General features: G+C 36.6%; 1 protein-coding gene across 50 annotated transcripts in view; it reads right to left on the bottom strand.

Moving 5' to 3' along the window:
• The window catches only part of PKP4 (plakophilin 4), a 228,323-nt gene that overhangs the window by 61,604 nt on the left and 149,157 nt on the right, over positions 1–17,562 (bottom strand). For all 50 annotated transcript variants that reach the window (XM_070241002.1, XM_070240982.1, XM_070240998.1 and 47 more), the window contains one exon: positions 15,107–15,141. In XM_070241002.1, coding sequence (XP_070097103.1) covers positions 15,107–15,141 — 35 coding nt within the window. The remainder of the gene's footprint in view (positions 1–15,106; positions 15,142–17,562) is intronic.

Genomic DNA, 17,562 nt, shown 5'->3' with positions numbered 1-17,562 from the left:
TAGCAATTTTGTCTCTTCACCCAATGAAACATTTTCTCACGAACCTCATGACAAGCAACTGCGCTCATTTGAACTCTTCTTTAAGAGAAGCTATTTAAAATAAATAATCTTAAACAGAGCAAGCACAAATTGTGAGATATGTGATTCCATACTGGTCACTCTAATAATAAAACTTAACGGAATTGCTATCTCAAAATATACAAAAACAAACAAAATAAACAAAATTACCCCAAAAGTAATATGACCATGTACCCTGTAAATGTTAGTACATGTTTCTTATATTTTTTTTTCAAAGATTCTATTTTTTCCTTTTTCTCCCCAAAGCCCCCCGGTACATAGTTGTGTATTCTTCGTTGTGGGTTCTTCTAGTTGTGGCATGTGGGATGCTGCCTCAGCGTGGTCTGATGAGCAGTGCCTTGTCCGCACCCAGGATTCGAACTAACGAAACACTGGGCCGCCTGCTACAGAGTGCGCGAACTTAACCACTCGGCCACGGGGCCAGCCCCTGTTTCTTATATTTTTAAATGCAATGCCTCAGAAAACAGAATATAGAAAAGGACATTCCGACGGTAACTAGAACACGAAAAGACTAAATTTCCACGTGCCCCAAATCCAACCTGAAGCCCTATTAACTGGGTATGGGGAACAGGGCCTAGATTTTGTGCTTTATCTTTAAGGAAATATAAAAGTGAAAGTTTAAAAAGGTTGGTAAAAGAGGTTTATTTAATATGAACTATAAAATAACCAAACTCATATTATGAATAAGGTGTTCAGTCATTTTTCTACTTCTAAAGTGGAGCCCAACAATCACATATACCTGTAAAGACAAAAAGACACTGAAATATCTTCTGAATTATTAAAAGAAAGTTAAATTGTTTTCAAAATAGTTTTACTATTATTTACTATTTCTTTGAAAACTTGTAATTCATAAATCACACACACACATATAAATGTATATACACACATACACCATACCTCAGATAAACAGAAGACCCATGTCCTGATTACTGAATAAAGCTTTCCTTATTGTAGTATGGTAAGGTTTGCAATTATTAATTATGCATTACTTATGCAATCTTACTTTAAAATTAATGTCTTTTAAAAACATCTGCTATGCGGAATGGAAGAAGATACTAGTCGAATTCACCAGAGAAACCATGGAGACTTACAGGATGGGGTTAATCACTTCATGATCAGTGCTGTAAACTATAATTAAATAGTTGGCATGTTGTGATTTAGCACAATCAGAACATCAAATTGAGATGCATTTTTATGAGTAAAAAATGGCAAACAGAATGTGAATGCTACTTCTTTAATCTGAGTCCTGAAGAACATGCGTTACTTAAAAAAAAAAAATCACAAACATGTTTTCTGGGATAGCAGAAATATACTACGGGGCATTTTCAAACATCAAATTAGCATCTTCCAAGAAAATGCATGTCTAAAAATATAGAACTTGAACAAGCTTCAAGGTAGAATGAAATAACCTCCATCTGTGTTTAAGTTTGGGAGATTACTGGAAGCCTGGACCTTTGTGCCTGTTTCTCACATTTCACCTGAGTGCCCCAGTATGACACACACACACACACAGCAATTAATTAGAAAAAGTAGAAAGCTGCATCTGAGAAAAACGTTAGTGGGTAAGGGACAATGATGCTATAGGGTTATGAAAATCTGGTATATTATCCACTCCAATAAGCTTATAGTAAAAGATAAAATGCGAGTGAATTATTTTCTCTTTTCTGTGATGTACCTCCCAAATACATATCAAGTGTACATAAAAATATGCTCAGCAAAAAGTCTAAGGCCTCTCTAAAGAACATGATATTAAAACACCTCAGGTCTGTTAATCTGTGTGTCTTACTGTTTATGCTACATGAAATGATGGAGGTTGTACTGTGTGTAAAATCACCATGGAAACAGGAACCTAGAAATCAGATCAGTGAGGAGATTTTTAGTATACACAACCCTGTAACTAGTCTTCACATTCCAGCGTGCTATAACCTTCTGCTAGATTCTCCTTGCCTGCCCTGTTCTGAGATGCTGTGATGTTCAGGGGTTTGCCCTTACATAAAAGAAGTGCAGTGTGACTTTTGGGAGGGCTCTTGGGATGGTAATAACATGCAATGTTAAGACAGACGTTACTCTCTTTGACAGTTAGGGGAACTGAATGTGTCACATTTTTTCCAACTCTCTGGCCTGTGAGTTGAGGTCAGGCTATTATACACAGAGGAACAATACTTTGCGAAAAATATGAAAACTTTGTCTCATGGGGACTCAACCTTCTGTTTGGCCATAGGGCTCTTACTTCCTTTAGGATCACAGGCTCAGGAGGGAGCCTCTTTTTCACAGAGATGCAGAAATATTCTGGTGCCTTCTCCGGCTAAAAAGTAAAGTTCTCAGCCAAATGCTGGAAGGGGAACTGGAGGACGGCCCCGAAAAGACTTCTCCTTTCCAGTAACTTCTCTGATGTACAACACTCATTTCTACAGCAGGTAATCTTATAATTGGAGGGAATGACATCATTGGGAAATACTGTTTCACGGTGACAACGTAAATAGGGTGATGGAAACGTGAAGCACACAAACATTCTTTGGTTCACAGAAGATACAGACGGACGTTGACTGATATTTTAAGAATATTACAGACACTTGGAGTTTGTTGACTCATAGAAACTCCTATATACATATGAAATCCTTTAAAAGTTGAGTTTTAATGGAAGTAAAGACTTAACGAGAACAGGCAGAAGACCATGTTTCTTCAAACTATTTCCAGTCTGGTGCTCTTGTGTATAGCTAGGTTCTTGAGTCTTATGGATACTTACATTATCTTTTAAATATTAATAAGACGACAGCTCTAAAAATTCTATTCATTTAGAAAATGTTGTGTGAAAAGCCTTGGAAAACAGAAACCTTTAATGAAGTATCTTCTAGTTCACTTTAAACTTTGCCCTAAACATCAACTAGTCCGCCTTGAAATCCACTGTAAAAGCTCGTCTGCTTGGATCCAATTTCATAGTTTAAGCAAACTTTCTAACTCTATAAAAGCTATATAGTGCTTTATTTGATTTCTATAATGACGAATCTTAAAAGCATTTCAGTTTTGCATGTCACCAGAGACATCTCCTGTTCCTAAATATCTTTAAGTTCCTGGATTCTGTTCAGGAATATAAAACGATTAAAAAATTATTTTAAAAAATAGGACTTTCCACAAAGAGTCATATTAAAAAGAGTGTTTGTTATTTTCAGTCTGGGTACTAATTAAAATACAGGTGTCACACCTACCATAAAAATTTATGCTTTATATTTGAAAAAGGAAAACTGGAAAAAAGGAGTTTAGAAACAAAAACATGAAAAGAATGGATCACACATGTAAAGTGTTTACTGTTTGCCAACACTGAGTTCAGCATAAAAGGCCAGGAGGTTCTCCTTTCTATAGAGAAAGCTGGAAAAAGATGTAAAAAGTCAGTGGTATATGGAAAATAAGTGTGCAAAAATCACTCTAATGTCAATTATATCTCCATAAGAAAATATCACTCAAGTAATTTTTCTAAGACATATATTCCTTTTGGGGAAAAAATGTTACCAAATACAGAAATGGAAATATTTGATAGTGGGAGATACAGGGTAGATTCCCTGTTAAAAACAAACCAAAACAAAACTCTAAAAAAAACTTCTTTAAAAAAACCTATACAAACCTGTAAGGGATGATATTCACTATCAAAAGAAAAGAATAGGTCTTCTGAAACTGAATTTTTCTATGCTTTTCTACTGGATTATATTTTTTGGGCAAAGATGATCAAGATAAAGCTAACGCAGGCTAATTCTGGCATAAGATGAAGTGTAGAGAGAGATGGTAGCGCTGCTGACGTTTCCCAAAGCAGCACCTATCAATGAGGAGTATGGCTCTGGGGGATGTGGGGGCGGTAACGGAAAACGAGGAGCTTTCTGACTTGACAATTTCCATTTATTTTAGATAGTTAATAGAATATTTCTTCACATATCACTAAGAGCATGAGAAAATTTAAATAGTTATTTGACATGTTTGTATTAAATATGAAATGTTAAAGGCTAAAACTGGACATCTCATTTTCACACGAAGTACTAAGTCACTATAGTTAAGCTTTTTGGAGATGTGTTCATATATCATGCATAAGTGGCTTAGGAACATTCAGATACAGATTTGCTAAAGTAAAATGCTAATATTCTTATTTGGTGGTTGCCACCCTCGCACAAGCACAGTGATAGGTATGGAATTCTAAACTAGCAGAAAGGCTGACGCCCAGCACATTATAGGTAACTTTGCTTAATAAGGATTCACTTAACAAAATTCCACCTATGTGGAAACACAAATTAAATGACATCCCCTGGCTGGGAAACACACATCTATCTCATGGCTGGTTTCAGTAATGTCAGCACTAACCTTCGGAGCACGCTCAGCAGTTCGGTGGTTTTAACACATGTCACTCTGATGTACTATTTTAAGCCCAATATTTTGAACCTTTTGTTTAAAGAATCTGTATTTAAATTTTTTAAAGTTTTCAAACATATACAAAAATAGAGAAAAAAATCTTGTTAACCATTCCCCAGATTTAATAATTACAACGTTTTGCCACACTTTTAGTGCTCCATTTATCTCTCTTTCCTTTCTTCTTTGTCACAGAATTTTAAAACAGATCCCTCACATCAGATCATTTCAACTCTAAATACTTCCATACGTATCTCTATAAAATAAGGACTTCACAAAACCGCAATTATTCCATAATGCCATATTCATATTCAAATTTTCCTGATATTTCAAAATTGTCTTTCTTCAGCTGGCTTGTGCTAAGTCAGGCTGAAATAAGGTTCACAAATGATGTTTGACTGTGACTGTTACTTCAGTCCCATAAATCTGGCAAGGGGCTCCCATTTCTTCATTTTCATGCTCTTGACTTACGGAGGGAACCAAAGCAATAAACCTGTAGGATGCTCCACATTCTGACTTTGTCTGATGCGTTTCTCATTGTGGCGTTTACATATCCTCTAACCTCAATACTTCTCGTAAGCAGAAAGCTAGAGCTCAAAGCTTTCAGGTCCAATTTTTGTGTCAGAATACTTTATAGGTGGTGCCGTGTACTTTGCATCATATCATATCATAACTTTTAGAGTTGCTAAGATCAACCAGCCAGTACAAGTGGTGGCAGCCTGATCCTTCTCTTTTCGACTTCACCCTCAACCTTTCTCCTAAGGCAATGGTTCTTGACCTTGGTTGCAGACTGCAGTCACTCGGGGTGTGGGGAGGGGGCGGACAGAGAGTTTAGAAACCACTGCTGCCTGAGTCCCAGCCCAAGAGATTCTGATTCAATCAGCCTACATTGTGATCTGAATATTAGGACTTCTAAAAACTCCCAAGATGATTCTAACGTACAGCTAGGACTGAGAATATAGAGATTTTTGCATACAATGACAATCTTTGCTTGAATCAATTATTCAATTAGGAGATAAAATTGGTAATTTTTCTAATTTTATTACTGTTTCTGCATTTATCAGCAGGAATGCTTTTGGCATATTTTAGAAATCTTTAGATAGCTTGTAATAGCTAGGGTTATCTTGAAATACATCTGTATAGGATAGGCAGGATAAACTTTTAATTCTTCTCTTCAATTACCAGTAATTAAATTAATTATGAGTAAGGCAGTGGTTCGCAAACTGCAGAGTGGAATCACCTGGGGATCTTAGTGACTGCTGATGCCTGGCTCAGGCTCTAGACTTTTGCATTTAATTGTGTGGGGAGAGGCCTGAGGACCGAGACCTCCACAGCTCCACAGGCGATTCTAATGTGCAGCAAAGTCTGGGAACCTGTGGAGTGAGGTGTTGTTACCTAATTACCTCTAGCGGTGATAAAAAGTTTGTTTTTTCTTTTATTAATTTGTCTATTGTCAGTTAAATTCACAGGCCCTCATTCACAGAACCTAAGAGGGTAGAGGAAAAGTCTCCCCTCACCAAACATACTGTTAAGCATTTCTGGTGGGCAATTTGATGCTATTTGCCAAAATAAAAATGTATACACTGTAGCCTAGTCAGTTCCACTTAAAAAAAAAAAGTAATTGACAGAGAGAGATGTACAGAAACAATTTTTATCATTGTTTGTCAAAGTGAAAAACTGGAGGGAAAAAAGTTCACTAATAAAGGACAGGTTACATAAATTTTCTAAACAATAGATACTGCTCAGCCATTAAAAAGGAGGCAGATCTTTAAATTTGATATAAAAACACATGCATGGCTTTACTGTGTTAAGGAAAAAAACAGTCATAGAACAATGTATAGTATATCCCCATTGTGTTAAAAACAAAACAAACCCACACATGTGTGGATATTTACACACACTCACTCAACAATTTGTTGTGTTTTATTCTAGATTTTCTTCTATAGATTGTGTGTATGTGTGCGTGTGGGGGGGGCAATGGCCATAATATGGAGAAATGTGGGAATAAAAGGACATTTTTACCTTTTACTCCAAATTCTTCTAGACTTCTTTTTTTAAGTAAGAAGCATCTCTTACTTTTGTAATAAAACATTAAAAGTTGAGAAGTTTTATAGCGATGATCAGGAAGCTACAGTGCTGCAGTTGTGTTAAGAAGGCTGTCATAGCTATGAGACTAAAAAAGCCCTGAAAAAAGGAGAGGAAAAACTTGGACTCTGAGGCTAGTTTCAACAGAAATTTGTATTCTTCCTGATATTTAGAAGAGAAACAGGAAGGAACATGCGATAAAATTTTCTTTTGTACAATTTATAGCCATAATAAATCATAACATCCAAAATCCTCAATAAATAGTCCTTTTTCCATGATTGCTAACCTAATATTCTATTCATGAACATGTACAATATAACTTCCTACTGTACCTCCTTTATAAATTCAGTACGTTTCTACTGAGGCATAAAGTGTTCCCATTTAAGTTCCCATCTTATCTCATGATGTGCTAATGCTTTTTTGTGTTGTAAATTACTTGCTCCAGATGGAGGAAAAAAGAAAGATAAATTGACTTAAGGCTAGTCTCTCATTTATCTTTTATCTTTGTATTTACATTTTTTAAAACTCAGTGGAAGAAACTTGCGTCCATTCATTTTAGAAACAAATTTAAATATATAAACAAAATGCAAAACCTAACCCCTATAAAGTCTTAAATTTAGTAGTATATACTAACCACCAACGACTAATGTCAGTATATACCACACAATAATTAAGTGTGAGTATGTTAAAATTATGGCACTTCAATACATATTACACAATAAATGAATGTGGCACTGCAAAGTTAAATAATCTTACTGAAACTGAGGGTTACTGTAAATGTTCAATAAGAACACGATTACCCTTTGACCTTGTTCCCAGCCCAGACACAGATGAAAAGAAGTTAATCTTGTCAATTTGCTGTTTTCTTGTTTAACCTGAGGGGTGACTCAAGGGTCACAAGGATTTATAAGCTTGTTTTTTTTCAAACATTGGTACCTGAGCTAACAACTGTTGCCAATCTCTTTTTTTTTCATTCTTCTCCCCAAAGCCTCCCAGTACATAGTTGTATATTCTAGTTGTGCGTGCCTCTGGTTGTGGCATGTGGGACACCACCTCAGCATGGCCTGATGAGCGGTGCCATGTCTGCGCCCAAGATCCAAACCGGGGAAACCCTGCGCCGGCGAAGCTGAGCGCGAGAACTTAACCACTTAGCCATGGAGCGGTCCCTGTGGGCTTGTTTTGCAGAAGAAAAAGAATGCCTTGAAGGAAATTACTACTGCCTGATAACCAACCCCCGGCTGGCTTATTTGGAGTGAAAGAAATACAGACTCTCCTTTGCTTCTCTGACACTCCTCCTCCCAAGCCCCTTAGCTCTATAAAGACCCCCTGCCGCTTCTTTTGTTAAGGCGGATTTGAGAGAACCTATCCTCCCTTCTTCTCAGTTTGGCCAATTCAAATAAACCTCCACCTCCAAGCACTGGTGTCTCAGAGACTGGTTTATTGCACATCAGCCACATGAACTGCAGATTAAGAGGTTCGTATCATTATCAGCTTAAAATTTCTATTTTACTACAATCTTTTCCCTTCCCTTCCATATTTATTGTCAAACATCAAATAGCCTAACTGCATGGAATCATTAATTTTTTTTCTCCTACTTATTACTTACTGTAACAGGCCCATCCAAGTCTATTAATCCCTTAACACCTTCTGGGTCAACGAGAAATTTGCCCCACTTTTATGCTTCTGTGTCGTTTGCTAACTAGTTCTTTGGTACAGACTCTAATCTTTTGGCTTCTTTAATTTCTTATCCATGAGTACTAATGCTCACTTACTTAATATACATTAATTTCTACTCCTGCAACTATTTCTTGAACACTTTCTTCTTCTAGGAACCAGGTTGGTGCTAAAGACAACAAGCCTGATTCTCCGGCTGAGTGGGAACAGAAGTGCACTCAGCTCTGCAGGATGCTCCCCGTTCTATCCTGTGGGGAACGGGGAAGGGAAGGACAGGTTCTCAGACTGATGCAGCTCCCTTCCCCTCATCTTACACAGAAGGACTAAAACTGGCAACCACGTAGACTCGAGTAATTTGTTCCCCTTGGAACAGAAAAACTGTGAAATTGTGACTTGTAGCAAAATTCACTTTACAGGATGTGACTGGAAGATTTAAGTAACAACCAATGATCACTTTCACCAAAGGACCCAATTTACGGCTTTAACACACAGCTTCTTTCTGGTGGGTAGGATACTCTGTGTATGGTTATTTTTATGACTGAAGTTGTGTGCTTTTTCTTAAAAGAGAAGTAAATCCAAGGCTTTTTTCTTTAAAAGATAGTCTGCATATTTTCCATCATGAAGAAGTACAATTATATGTGCGTATATCTGCATTCTCACTTTCCTCAGGCTTTTACCTATTATTCTAATATATATTTTCTGTAATTCTGCTGTTTATTTTTATATTTTGTTATATATCTTAAGAGTTACCTCAAATTTTGATGAACATAAGAGACTGTACAAATATGTAAACTGTTGAGACAGAAAGGTGTGAACAATGGAAAAATGACACTAATAAAAAAGAAAATGGAAAGGAGCCGTGGGAGATCAGAATTTGCCACTCTAAAATGTGTCTCTCTGGCTTCATTATTTTTAAGACTCAGATAGAAACTTTGACCTTCCCCCAAACTGCCTAAAAGAATTTAAGATGGAAGGCCTGTCCCTGGAAGGGGTTATGACGATAGACCACTCTGGGTATGGTAGACTGGAAGGATCCTTGCTAAGCTCATCTTTATCAAAGTTCTCTCTCTGTGGTCACACAGCCTACAGACGGCCCAGCAAACATTTGTTTACCAAACATTTGCTTTTCCATCCCCATGTGATCTGCCTTCCTCCTCTCTGAAGTCCCAAACCACCACCCCCACCATCCTCTTTTGTCCTTAGCTGAAGATGGTATTTAAGGTAGTGGCATCCACCATTTTGGTGAGTTACTCAGATTTCCTGGGTTTCTCCCATGTATACATGTTTTTAAACTTTGATTTTCTCCTGTTATTCTGTCTCATGTCAATTTAATTCTTAAGCCAGCCAGAAGGACCTGGAGGGTAGGGGAATAGTTCTTTCTCCCTGACAGAACACTAAGACAACATTCCCTCCTTCATGCCTTTGTTAGCAGAATATACATAAAAAACACACAAAAGTGCAAGGTTATAGGAAATGCAAGGCTAAGGAAAAGAGAAAGCTGAAACAGAAAATGATAAACTCTCCTCTTCATTAAAGACAAACGGATGTTCATTTATGATTTTAGGGAGTAAATATGTAACGCTGGTAAGCTAGAAAATACAGAATAATGAAGAGAGGGCAATAGAAGGGCAAGACAACAATAAAGCATAAAATCTTCAAAACCACTTTATTACTTCTAGGGAGTTTCTCCTTAAGACTCCTTCCCAACCTGCCTGGGAAAATAAAATGTTTTGGAGAATGGACAGTTCTTCTCATGCTTTGGGAAGTTCTCTCTTCGAGCACCCAAACTTAAAAAGCTCTGGCCTTTTACTTTCAAACAGCCTACTATCCCTAGTATAGGTTAAAAACCAACCAACCAACCACAAAAAACAAGCAAGCTGATTTTTCTGAACTGAATCATAAAGAAATGCAAATCTCTGCTGCCTAGGGCACCCTGAGATCTTCCTTAGAAAATGACGCTGCAGTGAGCAAGCTATTTAAAAATACATTTCAGCAGCTGGTCTCCGTTTCTGGCATTTCAACAGAATGGAACATCCTGAAAACACCTGAGTAGGCAGAGATCTCTCTCAGGTAGCGATCAAATCACCAGCCTGCTAATAATTCACCTTACCGCTGAAAAGCTTTTAATGTGCTAAGCTCTTCAAGTCAAATTTGTAATACTTAAAAAAAAAAAAAAGAAGTAGAGAAACTCTCTGCAAGTAAATGTCCAAAGTATTAAAGAAAAAGGAGGAAGAACAGACCTTCGATCTTAAATCCTTTTGTGTAATCCTTTCTGGTTTAGGAAACCAAGAAAATTGAATAAAGACGTTTCTTTTGTCAAGACCTACAAAAGACAAAGTAGACTGAAGATCTTTAAATACTTTTTACTTTTAAGCCACCCTTGCCTCATTCTGAGTAGCAATGCCAAATTCTAGAAATGAGATGATTTTCAAACTACATTCAGTATCTCTGTGCCCAAAGCAGTAAAGAGAAGACAACAGTTAAACTTTACAGTAAAAGTAGCAGCAAAACTCTCATTTTATCCCATTATGTACTTACAATCAAACTTCTAAAGGGCAACCATAACTACTTAGAAAAGAAACACCAAACAAATCAGATTTTACTCTTTTATTCACACAATCAAATTTCAATTTTCTACCTTTATCATTATAGCTTATTGCTATCATTACAACTTAAATTCATAAGTACGGCTGAAAAGTAGGCAAATTTAAGAAAACACACACATAACCTAAGTATAGTTAAAATAATAGAAAGGGGAATAAATGCCAGCTGTGATTGCTGTGTCTGAAGGTTAATACACTTCCCCCTGCCTCCAAAAGAGAGAAAGCATAAGAAACTGTAACACTTGCCTGGTTTCTGTACGAGGTTGGACAACAGTGTATTCTGACAAAAATAAGGGACGAAGCAGTTACTAGGTGGGAATTACAAATGTAGTTGTGGTCGGGACAGGTGAACCATTGGAATACTTCCCTATGATAAAAGTATCTGGGGAGCTGTTTGGACAATATTTAATTAATTGTTACACACTTAGTTGAAAACATACTTCGCATTTATATTATATATATAATATTTTATCTACCTCTACATATTAATACATTAGTAAGCTGATTGCACAGCCTACTAATTAGGATGGTGAAAAGTTTATAAAAAGTGATTTGAAAAATTTAAAGAAAAATACTAAGCACACAGTAGTGCATTTGACACGTGGCTGTAGCAACAATCATGAAGATGGTGGTGAAATATCTGAAGCTGAGAAGGGCCGGAGATGTGGAAAGGATGCCAAGGCCCCAGATATTTCATTCCCTTTTACATGTCTTCATAACCTAAGCTCATTCTGTCTCTATGTAAATCAACACACAGTGATGCACCACACCTGCCTGGCTTTCGGCAGTTAAGAGTCTGCAACCGCCAGCTCCAGCTACTCCAGCCAGGGCAGATGGGTGCAGGCCAGGAGGAGAACTGCACAGAGAAGTCAGGATGTCCCTCCAGCTCTACTTTAGGCAGCATTTCTGGCATGGCTGTATCTCCTTTGTGGTTCCAACCAATACTGGAAAACTCCCCTTGCCCCACTCCCCACCACTGCTCCAGTTTTGAGGACAAACCACCTACCCCATTGCCCCTGCAGTCCTAGAAATGACAGCAGCTTCCCAGTATCATTGATCTCTTGGGTACTTCATGATGTTTAACTCTCCCAAATCTTCTAACTCACCCTTTTATAACTCCAACTTCCCTATATCAAATCCCTCATACTGAACTAGCTGGCATGGGCTGGGTTTGCCTGACTGGACTCTGACTAACACAGCTATGAACCCTGGGCTACAAAGAACTCTTACGGATCATCAAACACTAACTCTCCAACAGAAAAGGGCAATGTAGCAGATATTTTAATATTTTGTAGATAATTAGAAATACAAACAATGACACTAATGAGGGAATATGATAGGATCAACCTCATATATCTAAAGGAAGGGAGAATTAACGCAATCTTTTCCTGAAAGCAACTTGGTGACATGTATCAAAAGCCTTAAAAATGTTCACATACTTTAAATAATTTTCCTTGTAAAAATCTACCCTATCGTAAATCAAAGGGGCAGATATAATTTTTTATACAGGGATGTTTACCACAATATTATTTACAATAGCGAAAAACTAGAAACAACCTGAATGTCCAAAAATAGAGATATGGGTAAATATGGTATATACTTGGACTTTTCCTTTACAGCCTCCCCCGACCCAGGAGTGAGTGGACACAGTTACAGAGCTCCACTAAACCTGATAGCTCTTAAAAGGGAAGGGGTATTTATTTTAAACATCGACAACTATATGCTAGATAACTGTTTAAGGCTCTCAAGAAATATTTCTGGAACAAATTAATGATTCAGTATTAAAGATGAACTTACAGAATAATTTTATATTAAACGGTAAATGTTTGTGACATAATATTACATGGAAAAAAGCAGCAAATGTAACAATATATAGTATGTTCCCAGTTTTGCTTAAAAGGAAAAATATAAAATTATGTATAACATATATGCACAGAAAGACTAACTGATAAGACTGATTAAAAGTAATTTTGTTTTTTTTTATACTTTTCTGTATTTCCCAAATATCCTCCAATGGGCATATATGACATTTAGAATCAGGAGGACAATTATTTTTAAAAGGCAAAAAAACAAAAAGTAGATATGAAGGCACCTGTTAAGATTAAAATATGAGCTCCATATTCCTCACCACTGCTTAAAGAACTAAAACTAAAAATTAACCAAAGAAAAAAAGATATGTTAGCCACCGGGAAACATAAATCAAAATCACAATGAGAGATCACTTCACACCCCCTAGGATAAGTATAATAAAAAAAAGACAGATAATAACAAGTATTGGAGAAGATGTGGAGAAATTGGAACCCTCATCCTTGGCTGGCAGTGTAAAATGGTGCAACCATTCTGGAAGTGAATCTAGTCGATCATTCTCTCACAACCTCCCAAGGAGAAAACACAGCCCTTTTCTCCTAGCACAGGTTTTCTCCCGAGTCTCAGTCTTGTTCTCCAACTTGTTGCCCCTTCCTCACAGCACTCTGGCTCACATGCATAACATCACATAATAACATCACATAATGAAGTGTTAATATGCAAAGACCTATCAGTTTAAATGATGTGTTTTCCTTTACACCAGATTTAGGGCTTTCTTTAGTAATCACATTTCTAAACGCTTACTGAATGTCTCCATTTTGCTGTCCTTTAATCATCGCAAATCCAACACATCTAACACTGAAGTCTAGAGCAACCCCTTAAAACTGGCTCTCTGTCTTGTTTTCACTAATTGTTTTAATGGTACCACCACTCTCCCGAACTGAAAACCTCAAAGTCATCATTGTCTACCCTCTTCCACACCACACCAGCCTCTAAGTCCCTAGGAATCGCCTAGTTCAGATCATCTCACACTCTAAATTCTGCAATAAGCTTTCAACTGGTCTCTCTTGCCACTAATTTTTCCTCTCTCCGGTTCACAGGTCTGCTATTTCTCCTGAGGAATGTTTAAATCAGGTGACTTTTTGTTCTAAGGATTTTCAGTGGCTCCCCATGACCTGCAGGAGGATTCAAAGTCCCAGGTATTTATAGATCTTTATAACTTGACTCAATCAGGCTGTCTAGCCTTTGTGCATCTTACCGTCTCCCAAACCAGTTTTAAATGTTCCCTTGTGACATTTCTGTTGTCTCTTCTGACAACGAGTACACCCTCTCCACAGGCTGCCCACCCATCAAGCCCTAAGCTCCAGGCCCATCATCTCTGCAAAGCTGTCTCAGAAGCCGGCTGTCCATTTATAACAGTTTCACACATAACACTTATTTGGCAGTTAAGCACATATCATTTCATGGCATGTCTCTCCTTCTATTAAACTGCTCTTTCTCAGTCTTATTGTTACATAACTTTTCACATGCCTCTGCCTAATCTATGGTTTGAGTAAACACTATAGTTCTTGGGAACAGCTTCGTTATAAAATAGCAGAATGCCTTGTATGTACTATAAATAACCCCAGAATCTTGGTACCAGGTTCGGGTAAACTTAGATACCAGGCCAAATGGTGATCTGAATTGTACTCAATTCAAGCCTTGTTTGAAAAGTGCCAAACTATTTAGATATCAAGGCTTACTCTAGCATTTATACATTGCTGGCATCATCCTTCACATTATAAATTCTATGGGAGGTGAGGGGGACGTGTGTGTTGTGCCCATCACTGTCCGACCAGAAATCTGTACAGTGCTGGGCCCAAGATGTGGATGCTCAATAAATAATTAATGAAGACTAAGTATGAAAATATCAAATATTTGTGAAAGTGGCAGACAATGTTCTTAACGTAATTTATGCTTTATATGAGGTGAATTTGGGATAAAAAGAAAAGATAAAGAGATTACATCAAAAGCTTCCAGACTATATTAGAAGCTACCAGATATTCTACATCTGAAAGAAAATGACCATTTCACACAACTCTTCTCTTGAGTAGGAGAAACACCGTGAAAGGAAAGACTTAGACTTATATAAATAATTAGCCAACTTTCCTAGATTATACAATCACTTTTGTGTATCCCTATGTTTCCTTATGATAGAAAATTTTTAGATAATGGGTTGATATTAAAAATGTTGATGTCCAATGCTTTAACTTTCTTTACAGTTGACATATACAAGTCTACTCAACTATCTTCAAAAATTTATGTGCATTAAGAACTATTACTTCAAAACAAAGTAGCTCAATACTGTCACTATTAAAGGGTTTGCTTGGCTTATTTCACCAAGAGGTAGTGAATTGAGAAAGAAGGCTATGAAATTCCTTTTTTGTGTGTATGAGCAAAACTTAAGATTTTTTATATAAAAAAACTCATACCTGCTGATCTCCAAGGAAATGACTTCTCAGTTGAGCTAGAGAAAAAGAAGGAAAAAAATAGAACATTTACTTCTTTTGTTATAACATTTAACTGTGGACCTGTTTGTATATAAACATTTAATTTTCACACAATTATACAAAAGTATAAAAATCTCAAACAAAATTTAAAATTACTGTTCTAACTAAGTTAATTTTTAGACAGTAATTTAACCTTCTACATCAATTTGGGACAAAACTGTATGTCTACTTGGAAATTAAGGCAAATCAGAAAGACATAAGATTCTCCTTGGATAAGACAAAATAGCACAGCTATATATGATATTCACGTTACTTATATGATATATTATGCTGTTTTTTGTAATAATTAATACGAAAACTACATATACATTAAAACATATACATTATATATTGTATACAATGTATACATGTACACAACATATATATTAAAAAGAACCAAAAGAGCTGTGAAGAAGTTCAATCATTTTACTTATTTTCAAAAGAAGCCCTAGATACTACAATAGACACAAAAGTTAATGGGGTCAGTTTGAATTGAACGCAACCTTATAAAATTTAAATCATATCATAAACCTTTAAATAAAAAATACATTTTACAAGCCAGGAGAAAATTTTAGCTATATATTTTTCTTGGCTTATAGAGCATCAATTTAAAAAAATCGTACATAAAAACATATCTCTGCCTCCTGGCCTCTCCTCCCCGTAAAAATCCAATATAGGAAAGCACGGTCTAAACAAAGGGCAATGTGGCAGAAGCCAGGAACAAGAGGCTGGATTATTAAGAATTTATTTAATCTAGATTAAGTACTTCAAATATATTATCTCCTTTATATTATTCACAATAACCGTATGAATAGGCACATTATTATATTTTACAGATAAAGAAGCTGGCCAAAGTCTTTGCTAGTAACTGGAAAAGCTGGGATTCAAACCTAGGATGGTCTGATTCCAAAGTCAGGCTTCTCACCACTGTGCTACAAGGCAGAACAGCTTGTGATCCCATTTTTGCATTACACACACATACACACAATCTGCCTAGAAAGAAGTCTAGAAAAATGAAAACCAAAGTGCTTGCAGTTATTTCTGTGGAGTACAACCAAAAGGATTTTTTTCTTTTTAAACATTTGTATCATTTTTTGAAATCAGAAAAAAACACACACTGAGTATTTTTGGACTGTTCAGGAAAAGGTGTGTGACTCTGGGCTTAAGGAAATGTAAAATAAGGGAATTGGAACAGAAGGAGGAAGAATCCTTTCAGTGCTACAGTTCTAAGATTTTAAGTTCTTGTTAACCCTTTGGTATTTCCCCAAGTCATTAAATGGTTAATGAAACTCTTGCTGGTTAAAAACTCTAGAGTCAGTAAGAACTCCCTAAACTTCAATTTTGTATGTGATTTGCCTCTTCTTCATCAGAACACAGCAGTTCACATCCCAGGACCTTGAACCAGCTGCGAGCTGGGAGGCCTGCTCCCAATGGATGGAGTCAATCAGTTCATGATAATCTTCTGCACTCAGGTGATGTTCCTTTATCTGACACACTCCTATCTGATTTCAAAAGGGACTGAAGGGACAGAAGAAAGATGAAGATCTGGTCCAATATCAGTAAGGGCATAGCTGTCTTGCTCCTGAGGGTTGGTTATCACATTCTCGTGACTCTAAAAGTAGTTCCCTACACTGAATTTCAGTTTCTCTTGAATCTGTTTTCGTTTTTTAATTCTATTATCTAAATTAGTTTTTTAAGCACTGAGGTTTTTACCTCTGTTCCTATTAAAATGTTCATTCTTTTTTTGGTCAATATTAAAATACATGGTAAATCAAACTGCCATCCAGAAATGTTTCATATACCTCCAGTTTCTTGGGAATATTATGACAGTCTATTATCTTCTGGGTTTGAAACTTACATAAACTTTAACGAAATACCTTTACGAGATTTTTTATTCTAGAAATTACAGATCATAGAATATCATTCACGTCAACTGCTTAAATTGGGAGAGGGCTGTGGCTGTTTTGCTCATCTCTCTATGTCAGGGGCCTAGAATACTGCCTGGCACACAGCAGACGCTTAATATATATTGTTGCGAACATGAATTGTGAAAAAGTAATACTGAGCTCCTCACTGTTCTGAAAGAGCAGGCATACATAAGCTGTCAGCTATTACTCTGCTCAGGCAGGTCAACTTATTCTCCTCCACTTGAGGTAGGAAATTCCAGTTGCCTTTTTGTGTAACAATCAGGCAAACATCATTTTTGCGGCTGAAAAGGCCTTCAGTTATCAAAATACAGTAACACATTCCTAGAAGAAGGCAATGAGAAGCCTCAGTTAACATTATTTTTCCCTACTCTATTTTAGGCAAAAGATAAAAATCATTAGGAAAATAAACTAACATTAAGATTAAAAATAAGCAAAAAGTTCCATGGTATATTTTGAAGACTACATATTCAG

This window comes from Equus caballus, chromosome 18 (assembly GCF_041296265.1).
Source record: "Equus caballus isolate H_3958 breed thoroughbred chromosome 18, TB-T2T, whole genome shotgun sequence".
Lineage (NCBI taxonomy): Eukaryota > Metazoa > Chordata > Mammalia > Perissodactyla > Equidae > Equus > Equus caballus.
This window is presented reverse-complemented; position numbering and strand designations above follow the sequence as displayed.